An 18,374-nucleotide genomic window follows, 5' to 3' on the forward strand; every position below is an offset into this window, starting at 1 on the left:
TCTACATTGTATACCGTCCTGGACTGGACGTACCAAGAAGGTTAGAGCGCAAGTGACTTCCCTTTTACTATTAATGTTAAATTTGACTCTCTGTCTTGAATTAACACTGCAAAATTCATTGTGCAGTACTCTTGTAGTGGTAGGTGTTCGTAAAAGGCGCAACTGTTAAATATTTATTACGTATATTTATTGATATTTATTACATTCTGTAATTCCCTCCTTTTAATTCTGTTTTCGCTCAAGTAAGACAGTAACCACTGCCATTGCAGATATTGTGAAATATCAATATCTGCCTGCTATTGACTTCTTATTCTGTGAGAGTTTGGTGCAATGACTGCAAATCTGCCCTATACAGAACAAAAAGGCAGTTGCAATGCAGTAACTGCTTTGTTGTTGAAAATGAGTGATTACAATATTATTCTAGATTTCATTGACTTGTCAAAACATTAAGTTAAGTAAAATGATTGATCTGCAAATGTGGTAATATAAAGTAACAAAACAACTATCAATAATCTACCTAAATCTACTGTGGCTGGACGAGATCATTTTATTTTTCACCATCTTTTTACTCAGTTTGGAGCTCTACTCAGTTACTGGCCTTTTTGCTTTCTAGGGCAGAAATGTGCTGATGGTGAATTGCACAAAAAAATTGGTCATTAGCAAACAAGTCTACTAGTGTTCGGTGGTTTGACATTTTTCTAAATTCTATTGACGACTACACACAACCAGTAGGCCTACCTGGAAACTAAAAGGCTGTGCACAACTTAAAGACCTCATTCCTTACTGAACACTTTTTATAAATTGGTGCACATTATCAGTGTTCCACATGCCCCTGAACACGCGGTTGTGGATGGTGTGTGTGTGGGTGTGTACAGCATGTTTCTTTCACGCTGCATGTAGATACAGTAGAGTGGGTGTGTTGGCTGGATGGATGTGGGACCCTGGATGCTTCTGATTACTCACCCCCATCACAGGCATCAGGCAGGCAGGCCTGTCACGACACCGCCACCACTACCACTCCATGCTAATCTAGACTCCAGTCCTCTTACCATCAACCAGACCACCACACCATTCCCATTAAGCTATCCAGGCATGGGGACGCAAGGGACTGCATTCTCAGAACTGAAGTGGCTATCTTCAGAACTTCCCGGCTTATTCTAGAACAGAATATGCGGTAGCATTCCAGGAGTATGGGCAGAGAGAATACAGGAAGAATCCTACAGTCTCTGGTGTGGGTTTCCTGAGAGAGAGAGAGAGAGAGAGAGAGAGAGAGAGAGAGAGAGAGAGAGAGAGAGAGAGAGAGAGAGAGAGAGAGAGAGAGAGAGAGAGAGAGCATGATACAGAGAGATGGACACTCATTGGTCTGATAGGATGCCAACTTATACAGTAAATCTAATTCTGTTTAATGGAAATGTGGTAGGCCTACTCATCCAGTAATGTTTTTTTTTAGCCCTTTAACTCTCACAAACTGTCAGTAAAAGGCTATTCATTCCTATAATTTGTTCTCGCCCGCTTCACTGTTAAGTGACTGCAGAGTAAGACATTACTGTATATTGTAGTTGTTTGCAAGTTTAGATGAGTTTTGCTTTCCTTGGCTAAACCTGTAAACAGCATGCACAATCTCAGTGTTTGCCCAACTAAAAACAAAAAAACGGATGCTTTTAGTGCTTTTAGTTCACTCAGGGTGTGCTTATAAGCTCAACCTGACACTCTGAAAAGAGAATACTTCACATATTCGAGGCGAAAAAACGAGCATTCCTCTCTTGCTGAATGAATGAGAGCTCGGAATGTACGAATGGTGTCATAGCTCTGATTGCTGTGTTCTCAGTGTACTCTCAGTGGAAGTTTGCGAATGCATCCTAGTCTTCCCAACCTCATCAACAGTACAAAATTTGGGCCATTGTGGCCCAATCATATTTATAGGCTGAGCTGAGACATGGTGACCCTCTCTGGGCTTATCGGTGAAGCCTGCTCACCTGGCCAGGGACCAGCGCAGCAGATGGACTACTTTAAAGAGACTCTAGCAGGAGCAGACTGCTCAAACAGTGAGGCGGCTGGCCATGAGACAAGAGCTCCATACTCACCCAGCTGGCCTGAGAGAGAGAGAGAGAGAGAGAGAGAGAGAGAGAGAGAGAGAGAGAGAGAGAGAGAGAGAGAGAGAGAGAGAGAGAGAGCGAGAGAGAGAGAGAGAGAGAGAAGCAGAGATGGAGGAATAGAGAGAGAGAGAGCAAGTACTAGAGATGGAGAAATAGAGAGGGGATGGAGAGAGAGAGACGATGCATAGAGCGATAGGGAGAGATGTAAAGCGGGTGGAGAGATGGAGTTGGGATGGAGGGAGAGAGAAAGAGAGGAGCGATTCCAAACTCAACAGATGACACATAGGTCCAGAGAGAGCGAGGGAGAGAGCGAGAGAGAGAGCAAGAGAGAGAGAGAGGGAGAGAGCACTCATCAGATGAGACATGGATCCATCTTTGCCGTCTGATTCATATCTGACATTTTGAATTTTTTTTCTTTTGTCTGCTAATGTGCTCATGTACCAACCAGTTTAAACATGTTCTCTGCAGCAAATATTTATATATTAAAGAAGATTTAAGCTTCAAGAGCTATATTATCACAAAAAACACACAAAACTGTTCCACAAAACTTTACTGCCACATTGGTGCAAAGATCATGAAACAAGCTGACCTGAGCAAATAGGCTAGCAATGATTTAGAATAAAACTGGATTACCGTACTGTCACCTTCTAGAGAATTATTTCTCATAATCAGAAAGGATGAATGTTTGGGCATTATAATGAACGTCCAGTTTTGGCAGAGCACTGTGTGCACGTAAAACCAAACAAAATTAACAGAGCAATAAAGCATTTGTAGGTCTTTAGACCACTGTTTTATAATTATTACATTAAAAGTTTCACAGTTTTACTGTATATATTGCATGGTCAGGAATGATGAAGAGGTAATCCTTTTCGCCACTGCTATACCTAAGGTCCTAATCCATGGAAGTGAATATTCACATTTCTTTGTAAAATGAAAGAAACAAAGTGTGAATGAAATCTCTATCAGGAAGGAATGCATTAGAGAATACACAGTAATCGCTTGCAGGACTTTTTCCAATTATGTCTGAAGACCAAAAGCGGCTCCTTGTAATCCCCAACTAATCCTCCCCGTGTCTACACAGTTGCTAGGCATTTCCATCCTGCTTTCCTTTTCCTTTTTTTCCCGCCTTCCCCTTATTAAATGGCAAACAAAGGGTTAACCAACCAACCCCCGACTGTCTACCCCTCCCCCTCCATCCCACCACCAACACACCCACTCCTCCTCCACCTCCCCCTCCTCCTCCTCCTCCTCCTCCTCCTCCTCATCCTCCTCCCTCATCTGCACTCTCAAGGCTGCTAGCCCATCAGGAGCCTGCATCCCCCTCAGCCAATCAGAAGGCTGGAAAGTGATGTCATGCAGCATGAGGAGCTGGAGCTGGTGCTGATGCTGGGAGACTGTGGGGTTCAAACAGCAGCACCCAGACTGCTAAGCAACACACAGCTTCCCCGAATCACACCACGCGCATCACTCTCCTCTGCCCTGCGCTACTCTGCTCGGCGTCTCTGCTGTCAGGGGGTAAGTCAATACATATGGACCATCTTTACAAACTGATGCACAATTTAATTCAACTGCATGCTGCCTACTGCAAGTCTTTTTGTTCATTTTGGGGTTTTCAGCTTATGATCATAGGATGTGCAGTTTTTTGTTGTTTCTGACAATTTCATGCGTGCAAAGTGTAAAGTGTTTGTGAGTAAATAAGATGCTGGTTAATATAGACTGCTGTGTTGCTTTGAGGGGTGTTTGTGCGAGTGTTTAAAGTCTGTTTAGAGCAAGTCTGGGGCTGATCATAGGATGTGCATTGGATGTGCAGTTTTTATTGTTTCTTACAGTTCCATGCATGCAAAGTGTAAAGTATTTGAATAGATAAGATGCTGGTTAATAGACTAGTGCTTTGCTTTGAGGGGTGTTTGTGCGCGTCTTTAAAGTCTGTTTAGAGCAAGTCTGGGGTTGAGTGATGTTTTGCGTTAGCCCGGCTGGCTGGCTGCGCAGCTGAGGGTTTGCTAAAGGATAACGTCATCCTCTGGAGCACTGCATGGCACAGTACAGTAGGACAACACCACATCAGGACAAACAGTGCTTCTCGCCACAAAATAATAACAGTGTCAAATTAGAATTCACACTTGCACATTTTAACGCGTGCAGGATTTCAAAGCTACAAACATGGGTTTTGGTTGTTGTTTAGTGTTTTTTTCAATCTACAGTGTTAAACTGAGGTTGCCTGCTGCAGGATAACGGTGATGTCATCCGTTTCTGCTGTGTTGTACACATAGTGCTGGGAAGGAGGGAACGCTATACATTTTTAATACAGAACAGAAACAGTGCTTTGGGGGTTGGTGAGTTCGTCCATTTATTTAGAAAGTGGGGTAATGAATCGCCCGCCCTGTGGGAGATGTGTGAGCATTGATCTGCGGCTTGGGCAGGACCAGGGAGACCGGCCACGAGCCTGAACTCAGCCTGGATTCAGCCAGTACTCAACCAGACGTCAGCCAGTGTCTTGCACATGGCTGTGGGATAAACACTGTGACGTTGTGGGTTATTTTGTAAAATTTAGAGTATGTAAAGCTTTTTGACTCTTGTTGTTCTTGTTGTACGAACAGTATTATTACTATGCATATGCGGTCAGTATGCATGTATAGTTAACCTATAATTTGTGCAGCTCAATGCAGTTCTTTATAGCAGGCCCATTCTTTATCCAGTGCAGTTTATCAAGTAAGAAGGCCATAATGCAATATGGCATGCCAGGGTTTTGGAATTGTTTTTCATTAGTTTTATGCAATATTTTTTAGACTACTTCCAAAATAATCTGAATTTTTTAACAGCAATTGGAAAGGGATGAGAAAAACATGCAAGAGCTTTAATTTTTTCAAAGATGAAAAAAGGCCCATCTCATGTGCACCATAATGCCAGAAACACAGGATTACTGTTTTATATATATATTTTAGGGCTTTTTTTGCCTTCGTTTATGACAGGACAGTGGAGGCGAGAGAAACGCAGGCTTACTTTTTTATACATATTTTTAGGGCTTTTTTGCCTTTATTTCTGACAGGACAGTGGCAGAGAGAGAAACATAGGATTACTTAAGTAGCCATCTCTGAGGCATTGAATATACTGTAACAAAGCATGAGTTACCGGCTTTCTCAGCTCTACCGGCATTTGTACTCAGTTTTCTAAGTTTGAATGGGCCCACGCAACAGGCGTGGGGAGGGCAGGAGTGGAGGGGGCCAGAATCATTCTCTGGGAGAGTGTGAACACAACACACTGAACCCAATGAGAGCGTGCCAGTGTGTGTGTATGTGTGTGTGGGCGCAGAACAGGCCGTGGGAGCAGGTGGAGTGTGTAGGCAAATACAGCGTGAGAGAGAGAGAGAGAGAGAGAGAGAGAGAGATGGACAAAAAGAAAGAGAGAGATTGAAACGTGAAGGAAGGTGGACACTTTAAGACAGTTAAGCGAGAGAGACGGGCCGAGCGTGTGGATCGTGCGTGTGGTGGGTGGATGAAAGACTTCTCGGGTTATGAAAGTGCTTTTGATAATTAGCTGTCTGCTGCATGTACGTAGCAGTGCCAAACACCCCTCAGTAGTGAGTGAAGCATGTATTCTGTATAGTATGCGTGCGCGCGTGTGACCTCCCTCTCTTTTGTTTGGCCTCATTACACTGACACTCGAGTATGCAGATGAGCACCTGAGTGTGCTCTTCAGAGAGGACAGAAGAGGAGCAGAATAGAACTAGAAATAGACCTGCTCCGCTCTCCTCTGCTCTGCAGGCCTGCGCAGGTATGAATGAATGAATAGGCCACTGAGGAGGACCCACAGGAGTAGCCTAAGTGGTGCTTTAGCTGTGGATGCTAGGCTATATGGGGCAGGGCATGGCAGGGAGAGTAGCTAGGGCCATGGAACCTTAGGTGAGCTGTGTGTGGTGTCGTATGCAGGGAACCCAAGAGAGGGGGGGGACAAAGGGGTCTATTTTCCAGGGCTCCAGGGAGAGGAAGACTCCAGAATTGGGTTTCCATTGCATTCTATATGTATTGGGTAAGGTGGCCCTTTTAGATTACTTTGTCCTGGGCCCGGTTGAAGCTGTTATTGGCCCTGTGTGTAATGGGGGCCAGTGAAGTGGACACTTCTGCTGTACTTCAGTTACTGTATGTGGTGTGATGCAGCAGTGAAGTGGCGACTCTAGCTGTGTGTGTGGTGCAATGGAGTGGTGAAGCACAAGACTGGTGCTTGAGCTGCCTACTCTTCTACGTGGCAGTGGGAGTGGAAAGGGCAGTGGGACCTGTATGGAGTACAGAGTTGCTTAGCTATGTGCTTGAGCTTTGTGTGTGGTATATGGGGCAGTGGGAGTAGACTGGGCAGTAGACAGGGGACATGGTGCAGTTAGTCATACATATGTCCATGGATGATCCACTGAACTGGAGTTGGTATATAGATGGGTCAGTGGGGCTTGTGAGGCGTGTAGGCTACTGTATGCACTGTATTAGTCATCACCTAAGGACTAATGTGCTGACTGTATCTCCTGATGCATCTTCATTCTGCACAGCTGAAGTGAGAGGTGGCAAAGACTGACAGCAGCTAATCAGTTATCTCCCTGTCTCCTCTCCTCAGGATAACCAGAGTGGAAGCCGGTACAACAAGACACTTCGACGAGTATTATTGCACTAAGGAACAATGACGCTAGCAGGTAAGACATTTACTCATGTTGGTTTTATAGGCGTGTTATATCTGATGTTGACTATGTTACATGCAATGATGCATTTCTGTTTTAATTGTGATTATTATCACATTGTAATGTATTCTGAAAGTGTGGAGGAAAAACTGAGAAAAGGATAGAGCAGAAATAAAGCGAGAGGGGATGAAAGACAGAAAGAAAGAAAGAAAGAAAGAAAGAAAGAAAGAGATGCCGGTAAAGAAAGAGAGCGCAGAGAGCACATGGTGCTGATCACGCCTTTTGTGTTCCTCTCTCTCCCTCACTCTCACCCTCTCAGCGTACAAAGAGAAGATGAGGGAGCTCCCTCTAGTGTCCCTCTTCTGTTCCTGCATCCTGCCAAAGCCACAGGAGAAGATCACCAAGACAAAAGAAGGTACAGTAGCCTAGCCACGCCTATGCTGTCTGTCAGCTCTGCTTTGAACTCTGTTCAACTCCTTTTGTCCCTACTCACTTGTTGTGTCATGTTATGTCATGTCATGTCATGTTATGTTATGTTATGTTATGTAATGTCATGTCATGTCATGTCATGTCATGTCATGTTATGTTATGTTGTCTTGTCTTACCTTATCTTTTTAAAATTGTATCTTATTAAAATCCTATCAATTTAAAATCTTATCTCATCATTATCTTAAATTAAAAATTAAAATCTTGCCTTATCTTAATAATTCCTAATCACCTCTGAATTCCTCCCCAGGTGTGGTGGACCTGAACCTGTGTATCATTAAAGACATGGAGGTGATCGAGCTGAATAAGCGCGCATCCGGCCAGGCCTTCGAGGTGATCCTGAGGCCGCCATCTTTTGAGGGCAACCACGACTTCCAGCCCACCATCCCGCCCCGCCGAGACCCCTCCTTGGAGGAGATACAGAAGAAGCTGGACGCCGCCGAGAGCCGGCGAAAGGTATGAGTATGAGACGATGGCCATACATGGGCACACTCTTCATTAACCCTTTGAGGAGTACCATCACAAATATGTGATTAGAATGTTGCCCAAATTTTGAGTTCTCATTATGATGTCATAAGGACTTTGCGAGATTTTTAACACAGACTTCTATGGGAGCTGTAGAGTGTTCCAGTAAAATTCTAGAAGAACTGGTAAAAGTCCTTACTCCTCAAAGTTAAAGCTAAAGTTAGGAATGGGTTATAAGACAACAAGAAAGGCCCCCTCCCTTCAGTTTCAGGTCTTTAGGCCAGATGTTAGAGAGCCTATGTTTTGGGGGGGTTCAGGGGGTTCTGAAAGAGAACAAGGGGGCACATAAATAAATAGACAGGGAATGACACATACAAAACACAAAGTGCAATGGAAACATTGGAAGTGCAAACATTTGTTCAGCTAAATGTAATGTAATGTAGTTCTCAAAGCAGAGTCCCTTTGTACAACCAGAGTCCAGGTGCTGGTGATATGCAGTTAGTTATCCAAAGAAAAGGGGGTTAGATCACCGCACACTGGTCTTCTTTGCTGAAAGTTTATTGGTAATTAGTAATGTAATGTATTTCCTACATACTCTGTTCAGCTAACTGTAATGTAATGTACTGCCTACCTACTTTGCTCATCTAACTCTAATATAATGTACTTCCTACGTACTTTGCTCAGCTAAATGTAATGTACTTCCTATTTACTTTGCTCAGCTTGATTATAATGTCATATACTTCCTTCGTACTTTGCTCAGCTTAATTATAACATCATGTACCTCCTGTCCTGTGTTTCCCAGAGCCAGGAGGCCGAGCGTCTGAAGCAGCTGGCGGAGAAGCGCGAGCACGAGCGCGAGGTGGCCCAGAAGGCGGCGGTGGAGCACCACAACAAGGTCAAGATGGCGCGCCAACGCCTGGAGCAGAAGATGGAGGCCAACAAGGAGAAGCGGGACGCACACATCGCCGCCATGCTCGGACGCCTCCAGGAGAAGGTGAGACTGGAGATAGATATCACAAACACATACGCACACACACACACACACACACACACGGACATGCACACACATGCAGACGCTTACGTGCTGTAGATGCACAACACACACACACACACACGGACACACACGGACACTCACACACACATTATACACACACACACACACACATTATACACACACACACACACACACACACACACACTCACACACACACACACACACACACACACACACACACAAACACACACACACACACACACACACACACACACACACACACACACACACACACACACACACACACACACACACACACACACATTGTACACGGACACACGCACACACACACACACACACACACACACACACACACACACACACACACACACACACACACACACACACACACACACACACACACACACACACACACACACACACACACACACACACACACACACACACACACACACACACACACACAGAGTAGATTTGATGAGACAGATCGAAACACCACATACAGAGTTATTTGTCCATGTACCGGTATGGGGATAGATGCTTGCGTGGGAGTGGTAGAGCATGTGTATGACTGTGTCTATTGCTCATTTCATCTATCATCCTCTTCCTCTTGCTCTTCATCTTCTTCTGTCTCTCTGTCTTGAGCATTACTGTATGTGAGTTTAATAATGCAGCAAATTGTCTACAACTGGAAGCCCGCAATTTGTGTTCTAAATTGTTTTCTCTTTCTTTGCTCCCCCACCTCTCCCTCTTTCTCTCTCTCTTCTCTTTCTCTCTCTCTCTCTCTCTCTCTCTCTCTATCTCTTTTTTCCCTCTATCTGTTCTGCAGGACAAGCACGCTGAGGAGGTGAGGAGAAATAAGGAACTGCTGGACAGTGATGACAGTGAACGCAGTGAATAGATGATGATCTCTCTCAGTCCCGACTCCTCCATACCCAGCTTGTCTTAATGTGGCCCCCGAAACACAACCTAGAACACGATGGAAAGCTGTTTGGCAACTTTTTTAAAACAGACACTCAATATCTGATGATGTTGGGCAGAGGGACGTAGGGTGAGGAGGAGAAAAAGACACAGAGAAAAAGAGGGAGTTAGAGAGAGAGAGACAGAGAGAGTGAGAGAAGGGGAGAGAGAGGGAGGGAGGAATGACAATGGCGATGACTTGCGATGCGCCTCAGAAATGAAAATTCATTGTGCAGTGTGGCATCTATGTGGCATAGGAGTGAGAGATGTGTTGTTGCACCTGCCAGAATGCTGTTTTTTGTGCTTTCTGTGGTGCCAGTTGAGTTGTGTCTTTTGATGTGAGTCATGAACATACGGTACAAGATCATAATCTCTGTATGCATTGTGGAGGGACGATGGAAGAGACGCGGTTATATAAGGCACTGGCTTACTGCATATGATCTCAAGACAAAGACAGAGGGCATTTCCCTGCACTGTCAGCAATGAGAGCTAAGATTTAGTTCGTATTTAGACTACACCTACTACATCTGCCAGTCTTAAGCCTTAAGGCCCTAGCGACACAAAACGTGTCCAGAATATCACTTCCATTTTGTTATGAAAACTGCTCAAAGCGACGAACATAATCGTCTCATGTTTGGCAAAAAAGCACATATTATTTTTCACATTTTAACAAGCAGATTTAAACACTGTGAAGACTAAACTGAATAGTCACAAAACTTGAATAAGCTAGTTAGTTAGTGTTAGTTAGTGGGTAGTTTTTCGAGGGATAGAAGTAGATTTGATTTGCTATGGGAACATCCACTTCACATTACAGTAATAACTCAGTAGTAACAGTAATATTTTTTGTGTTAATTCAAAACTTAGAGTCAACTTTCATATTCACTACTATTGGCATATTCTCGTTACTCAAGTGTACTCAAGTGTTGACTTAACACAACAAATTTTACTATGAACATTGAGTGTTAATCTGCAGACCATTTCAACACATTGTATCAGTTTAGTTACAGCGCTAGCACTTTCAGTTGGTGTACTGTACATCACATGGGCTTTGTCTGTGCCGTGGTTGGTAGCTGTGTGTAGTTGCTACTTGCTAGCTGTGTATTTGTGTATATTGTACCCGTTGCTGTAGCTGTGAGTAGTTCTGTGGTTGTGATCTAAGTAACAACCACACAGAAAATATCTTCAACAGTACAAAATGATTCAATCCAGTAGTGTGTACTGTGTATTGTGAACCAGCATGCATTATCAATCCCTTTGCAAGATAAAAACAAAACATTTGAGAAAACAATTTTGGTGTGTAAATGGCTGTTTTTGTGTGTGTCTGTGTATTTTTTAAAATTCCTTCTAATCTTTCTTTTTTTTTGGCTTCTGCGTTCCAGGTTCCTTGAAGCCTGGTCAGAACTCTCGATCTGGTCTGAAGGCACATGGGAGGCCTGTTCACCAAAGGACTGACTCAATGACTTTTTGTCTTAAACAAACCATCTCAGCTTTGATAGTTTGGGACAGATATAGCATTATACCTTAACAACAAAAACACCATTGTTGAGGACACTGGCACACGCTTTGCTCCGTTAAGACGGCGTGGGGGACCTCAATGTCATCTATGTTGCTGCATGGCCCTCTTACGCCGACGCAGGGTGATAATGCAAAGTGAAGTGAATTACTCACCAGCGAAAGAGAGAATTGATCGTCGCTACCTTAACGTGAAGTGTCCACTGGCAGCACCTCACTAATGTGCCAACCGTGCCCATGTGTGTCTGTTTGTCAGAAATTGTGTGTGTGTGTGTGTGTATGTACATAGGTGGGTGCGTGCGTGTGCGACCCTGTGTGTGATTATTTTGTGTGTCTGAATTTTTGTGTGCGTGCGTCCGTGCATGCGTCCGTGCGTGTGTGTGTGCGTGCGTGTGTGTTCTCATGTGAGAGTTGTTCTGTTTGAGGTGTGGCAAGTCTGATTGGTGTATCTCCACTTACAAGAGGAGTCCACAAGATGTGCATTATTAATATGTCAAATGCAGGCCATTTTTGAAAAAAAAAGAGAAATGTTCATTTTTCTATGAGAAAAGCAAGCAAAGCAAGCCTGTTGTTCACATTAACCTCGATGTACATAACTTTAAAATGGCTGATGATCAGCAGGTTTCTGATGTGGCTGTTCAATGCTGTACAGAAAGTGTGATAAATCTATTTTAGATGCCATTAAATGAGCCTTGTATTATTGCACTTTGAATCTTGTCTTTGATTCAGTAGCAATAACAGAAACTGTGTATTATCAGAAGCATTCACAAGCATATATCGTAAGCATTTCTTGATAGAATTTTCTTCAGAAGTGTCAGTGCCAGGTTCAGAGTAAAATTCTGGTCACAGCCTTTATCCCAAGTGACTTCACTGACCACTGACAGTCAAATGTGGGTTGGGTTAAATTTGAATTTGTGGTCGACTTTTACTCTCTGAACCAGGGCTTGATGCCTGTTTTTCCTGTTAACACCCAGCTTCCAAAACCACCAATCTGTAGTGATTGGGATCCACATTTAGGAGATAAGTCACTCAATGAGGTGACCATGTACAATGGCAGTAACCCACATTCACACTTGACTGATCAGTTTTGCACATTTAAAACAATTCTATTTCACAAGATCAACAACATCTCCCATTTTGAACCTCAAAGATTTATAAACATCTCAGGTATTTCCATGCGAGGGCTTTTTATTTTAATTCAGATCTTTCACCTTTGTCCTGGGCTCAGCCAGAACTGTCATGAGGTATAAAGTGCAGACGGACTATTGGGCACTCACGGTTATTGGGCACTTATTGGGCACTTACCGTTTTGGAGTGTACACAGTTAATTCCAACAGTGCCCCCTCTGTCCTAGGAAGCACATAGTCTAGGGCACATGGCATACAGGGTGGATTCCAATATGCAGACTCCTGTCCTCCCTTGGTCACTTGCCTGCTTGTGACCTCATGATGACATCACTGACGACAGAAAATTAATTCAATATCTTGCAAAATCACAATTCTAATGTCATTTTCTCATTTGCAATTGGGATGGTGAATGGAAAACAGTCCCTCAAAAGTTGTTGTGGCTAGGCGTTTTTTTCCACGGAGGCGGGCTGTCAGCAAAACATGAGGCCACAAGCACAAGTGGAGGACGGTAGTCCTAATATTGGAATGCACACAGTATATGGTGGCAAAAGTGCTTCCTTTCTCAGAAAGTCAAGTCAAGTCAAGTCAAAGTTTATTTGTAATGCACTTTTAAAACAACACAAGCAGCTGACCAAAGTGCTAACAGAAGGGCCTAAGTAAAAAGACTTGAAACAACATAAAGCAACAATTGACAAAAGACGTGGAGACAACCATAAAACACATAGAAAACACAGGCATTAGTGGATACGATATGAGAAAAAAAAAAAAAAAAAAAAAAAAAAAAAAACCTACAAAACCTGTTATAAGGCTGGTATACAGTGCTTCCTTCATCACAAAAGAGATAAAGTACTGTACACAAAAAGGTGCAACAGACATACTGTACAGTATAGGCCAAAGGTGGGCAAACTCGAGCCCGGAGGCCATATGCAGCCTTTACAATTAAGACAACTTTTAAATTCAAATAGCCTACGGTGGAGGTGCAGGTTTAAACAGAATTAGGCGATGATGTCACATTGGGGACTCCCCTTCAACAGAGAGCCTATAGAATCTTGGGTCTCCAGTCCCCAACGTGACGTCATGCACTGTTTTATGGGGAAAAAATAACTACCACTTTTTCATATAATATTGTGTTTTGTGGTACCAAGTCAAATACAATGGATAATAGTTTAAATGTGTACTACTAACAAGAAAGTTGAGAAAATATTTTTTCATCTTAACCTGCACCTCCACCTTTAAAATGCTTACCCAAAACAGGGGTCTTGCACATTCAAGATGAATCAAGTGCATGGGCTACATCTAAATACATTTCATTATAATGTGCAGGAATGCCAAAGTTATGTCAGCGTACACTATGTCTTACCGACACGGACAAGATGGCTGCGGCATCTGGCCCTTTGGTCATTATTCTACACCTAATGTGGCCCTTGGTCCAAATAAATTGCCCACCCCTGGCATAGGCCCTACTGTGACTGTACCTACATACTTCCTCTGGTCTCAGAGGCATATTAAAGAGGTCCTTAAAATACTGTCTCAGTATGAGGTGAAGAGAAAGCATATTTTACATACAGTAGTATACCTACATCTACATTTATTGGCATACTGTATAATGTCATGCACTTAAACACATGCAGGCTATGGAACCTAGACTACCTGCTCTGCTGAAGGAAAGCGAAAGAAAGTGAAAGCCCAACTGGGAAACTCCAATTCCCGTTGTCATTGTGACACAGTACTACACAGCACACAAGTGTTCACTGCACACAACAAAATTGCATTTGTGCTTCACCCGTGCAAGGGGGCAGTCCCCAATGGCGCCCAAGGGAGCAGCGCGGCGGGACGGTACCGTGCTCAGGGTACCTCAGTCATGGAAGAGGATGGGGAGAGCACTGGTTAATTACTCCACCCACCAACCTGGCGGTTTGGGAGTCCAACCGGCAACCTTTGGGCTACAAGTCAAAGCTCGGCCATGTCTGATCATATGGACACATTTCACTGCCATTTTTCACAGCGGCAATGATATAACTCTTCCTATATGGCTCTGCTGCAAGAGCTATGGTTGCCTGACATGGTCAGTCTTTCTCTACTGAAAAGAAGTACATAGAGAGGGGCTGACCATGTCAGGCTACAGCTGTGGTGCAGGCACCCAATGAGGGAACAATTAAACAGCCCGCGGACTAGAGGATGTCATTTTTCAGGAATTCCTGTGGGGAATTCAACATTTTTAAGATGAAGGGGAGCGGGCAGGAGCAGGAATAAAGATGAATGGGAGTGCGAATAAAAATGAATGGGAGCGGGAATGCCGCTTATTTTTTCTTTTAAAAACAAACAAAAAAAGCCTAGTTTTTTTGACGAAACAGGAGTGGGGTTGATTTTCAGTGGGAGTGGGCAGGATTGGGAGACATTCTTTTCCGGTGTGGACCGTATGGGATTTGTTTCTTTTACTCCGGGACGGGATGGGATTTTTTTTTCTGGGACCGAGATGGGACGGGAGTGAAAATCCACTCCCGTGTCATGCTCTACCGCGAACCTCTTGGACTCGCGATGCCCCTGGACACGTTAAGCGAACATCAATATCTGGTATAAATGCACCGTGATACCTAGAATACCTCCTCTTCTGCAAGGGCCATGGTGCAGGTACCTCGCCTATCTGATACCTAGAATACTGTACTTCCTCTAAGATAAAAGTTACAGGAAGCAGGCAGGGTTAACCCTTCACCACAGTGACTCATAAGAGTGCAACACGTACAACAGACAGAAACAAAGTGTGTGCGCGTGCATGCGTGTATGCGTGCGTGTGTATGAGTCGTTGCCACTCATCTTCAGAAGTGCCCTCAATGGTAATGGCTAGCAGGATGATGTGGTTACCATTAGCAACTCTCTCATCAAATCTTCATTGTCTTACTGAAACCAAAAAAGTTTCTGAGAGCTGAACTGGCCTACTGTGTGTTTGCAGCGATAACATCTTGTGTTTCTCGTCAAGTGTTGCAGCAGAGAAGTGGTTGCAGCTGAGAAGTGGTTGAAAATAGGCCGATATGTTGATAATGACACGTCTTCCTCTCCGTTACAATCTCTTTTGTGTTCTTGGACAGCACCCAACAATGAGTTGATAAAATTAGACTCTCAACACTTCCATGTTCTTCAAGCCTTCACTCCCCATCGCCCTCCCCCTTCCTCCTCTTTCTGTCTCTCTTGGAAGTGACTCATACACAGTGTTAGACAAATACAGAATACTTTATTAAATAAATAGACCAGCCAAATCTTTACATCATGCAGCAGAGAAGTATTAAATAAAGTAGCTCAAAATAATATAAAAATAAATAAATATTATTCTTTTAAGAAATGGTCAAATCTAAAGGTGTTATAAAAAAGGTCATCCCCTCAGATCTGTGTACATCCCCCCACTGTGTTGTTGCGGATGCTGTTTGTCTGGACAGGGGCAAGCATCCTTGGTTTAGTAAAGTAAACATCCTGCCACGTATTTCTTCTATCCAATTCATGAATATGTACATGTAATTACATTGCATTACACTTACAGTAGTAAACAGTGTTATCCAAAGTGACAGTTACAGTTATATACCGTAGAGGTCTATTGGTTACAGTCCCTGTAGCAATGCAAGGGGCCAGCAACCTACAAACTCCAAAATGAACTCCCTGACCATTAGGCCAGGGCTGCCTAAATCACCAAGATTTTGAGAGACCAGAAACAAAAAAATGTATAGCAGTACTTTCACTTTCTACAGTTGTGCACATAGTGGTGTCTAGAGGTTGTGGCTAAGAACATGGGGTTTGACACAGGTGCAGCCCACCGCAATGGTCTTGTACTCCAGCTTCAGAGCGTAGCCTTCCTTCTCGTCAGGAACCTAAGGGAAGGAGAGAGAGATTTCCATGAGTTCATTGGGATAACACAGCACACCACGACACATAGTGAACTTGCGTACAAATAGGCAAGAAAGGACAGCACATAGTGTACACACACACACACACACACACACACACACACACACACACACACACACACACACACACACACACACACACACACACACACACACACACACACACACACACACACACACACACACGCTGACACAAAATGAAACACACGGTGCAAATACATACACGCGTGTGGACGGTACAGTACAAAGCTTAGTAGATGTAAAACGTTCATCTTTGGTGAAGACGGAAGTTACACCGTCGAAACATTGTCAGGTAAAGGATAAAACTTTCACATGTCTGAAACAAAAAAAGCCTGAGTACAAAGCCTAGGGCAGTAGTTTTCAAAGTGGGGCCCGGGGACCCCTGGGGGGCACGAGGGGATGCTAGGGGGGTCGCGGCAGGTTGGCAGGGAAAATATTGCGAAATAAACTCAATATTTTCATAAATTAAATAACGTTTTAGCCAAAATAAAGCTAAACAATCTCAGTGGAATCATTTTCTTCTTTACAATGTGTATACATGTACAGTATATGTAAGCTATTATGCTTTATATAGTACTTGAATGGGTTTAGGAATGCACCAACTTCATTGAGTTGTTAAACCGGGTGCAAAAAAAATATGGTGTCACGGCTCATATCAAGGGGGCCTTGGCTGGAATCTACCGGTATATGGGGGGCCTTGTCATGGTTAAGTTTGGGAACCCCTGGCCTAGGGTACGGCAGTGGATAGAGAACAGGAGAACCTCCAGCCACCTGTCACTGTCAGGAATTCAACCTATGACACTAAGGCCTTGAGTCCAGCTCTTGTTCCTTAACCACTATGCCAGGGCATGGATGAATTGGAATAGAATAGCTCCATGCTACCCTTACACCTTTCTGTCACTTTCACTAATTGACCCATTGACCTTGCAGATGGAGGTCCAGCTGCTTCTCTTAAACTGCTACTGTAGTCCATTGCTACTCAAAACAGCCGTGGCCTAAGGATTAAGGAAATGGGCTTGAGATCAGAGGGTTGCATGTTTGAATCCCACACTTCCACTCTCTAGCTTACTCCATGGCTGAGGTGCCTAGAATGTAACCTAATACCCTGTAAATAATTGCAAGTCTCTTTGGATAAAAATGTCAGCTAAGTGTACGTAACGCCAATGTGAACTCAAAAATGTCTCAAAGCCACACGCTTTCCTGGGTGGGCACCAGGATTTTGTGGTGTATGGGCTTCAAGAGCTGCTCCAGGTTATTCACACCCTCAAGTTATTCACTTAAGTGGAGAAAACTGCATCTCAAACAAAGCATGCCAGCCTCATCACTATTTAGTGAACCACCAAACCTCCCAATGGCCACACACCTTCCTGGGCAGCAGGATTCAGTGGTGTATGGGCTTCGATTGCAGTCCCAGACTATTCACCCCTGAGCCCTATGTACCCTACACTTATAGTGGAGAAAACTGCATTCTCAAGCAATGCATGCCAGCCTTCTCACTTTTTTTTGAACCTCCATGTCCACCGAAAACACAGTTCATGTTTTAATTGTTACAGTAATCCCTTAGATCAGTGGTTCTCAAACCTTTTGTGTGAAGTACCACCCGAGAAAATATTGAGCTCTCTGAGTACCCCCTTGACAACCAACCTTAGAATATCGCAGCAAAGGCCTTCCATATTCATTTGCCAGTCAATACAGGAGAGGCTCATAACGGCATCAACAGATACGGTCACATTCAATGCAAGTTTGTTTTTAAATTTCTTGCTTGCCTAGTATTATTCTGCATTATGTTTTCAGATTCATACAGTTCAATATTACAAAATGTGAGACCAGAGACATTTTCGACTGCAACAACTTGTTCAGCCTTCAAATCAATGCACAAAAAATTAACTCTTCCAAGTACCACCAGAGATGTCTCAAGTACCACCAGTGGTACACGTACCACAATTTGAGAACCACTGCCTTAGATGGCGTAGACATAGACATGTACGCACCTTCCTGAGCACCAGGATCTGGTGGTGGATGGGCTTGGACAGGAGCTCCAGGTTCTCCTCCATGTCCTGCGTCAGGCAGCCTGTGTACATGCAGCGCGCCTCCGCTATGTGAGACGGGATGCGGTTCTCATCGTGGGAGAAACTGAGG

At 43.8% G+C, this 18,374-nt stretch overlaps 2 protein-coding genes across 2 annotated transcripts in view; one reads left to right on the plus strand and one right to left on the minus strand.

Annotated features, from left to right (window-relative positions):
* The first annotated feature begins 3,543 nt into the window (after window positions 1–3,543).
* On the plus strand, window positions 3,544–9,623 carry stmn4l (stathmin-like 4, like). Its single transcript, XM_063183941.1, has 6 exons — window positions 3,544–3,611; window positions 6,696–6,771; window positions 7,076–7,171; window positions 7,493–7,698; window positions 8,510–8,701; window positions 9,552–9,623. Exons 2-6 carry the CDS (start codon window positions 6,759–6,761, stop codon window positions 9,621–9,623), a joined length of 579 nt encoding a protein of 192 aa, XP_063040011.1. The 5' UTR covers window positions 3,544–3,611; window positions 6,696–6,758.
* A 6,313-nt stretch (window positions 9,624–15,936) lies between these two features.
* Window positions 15,937–18,374, minus strand: part of il17a/f1 (interleukin 17a/f1) — a 3,983-nt gene continuing 1,545 nt past the window's right edge. Inside the window, exons 3-4 of the mRNA XM_063224087.1 lie at window positions 18,227–18,368; window positions 15,937–16,178 (exon numbers count right to left, since the gene is read on the minus strand). Of these exons, the coding sequence (XP_063080157.1) occupies window positions 16,077–16,178; window positions 18,227–18,368 (244 nt within the window). The 3' untranslated portion in view covers window positions 15,937–16,076. The remainder of the gene's footprint in view (window positions 16,179–18,226; window positions 18,369–18,374) is intronic.

This window comes from Engraulis encrasicolus, chromosome 19, assembly GCF_034702125.1.
Source record: "Engraulis encrasicolus isolate BLACKSEA-1 chromosome 19, IST_EnEncr_1.0, whole genome shotgun sequence".
In the NCBI taxonomy this organism is placed as follows: Eukaryota; Metazoa; Chordata; class Actinopteri; order Clupeiformes; family Engraulidae; genus Engraulis; species Engraulis encrasicolus.

Coding starts and splice junctions, on each gene's coding strand:
- stmn4l (XM_063183941.1), top strand. Junction 7,172..7,492: donor GATCACCAAGACAAAAGAAG/GTACAGTAGCCT, acceptor ATTCCTCCCCAG/GTGTGGTGGACCTGAACCTG. Junction 8,702..9,551: donor TCGGACGCCTCCAGGAGAAG/GTGAGACTGGAG, acceptor TCTGTTCTGCAG/GACAAGCACGCTGAGGAGGT.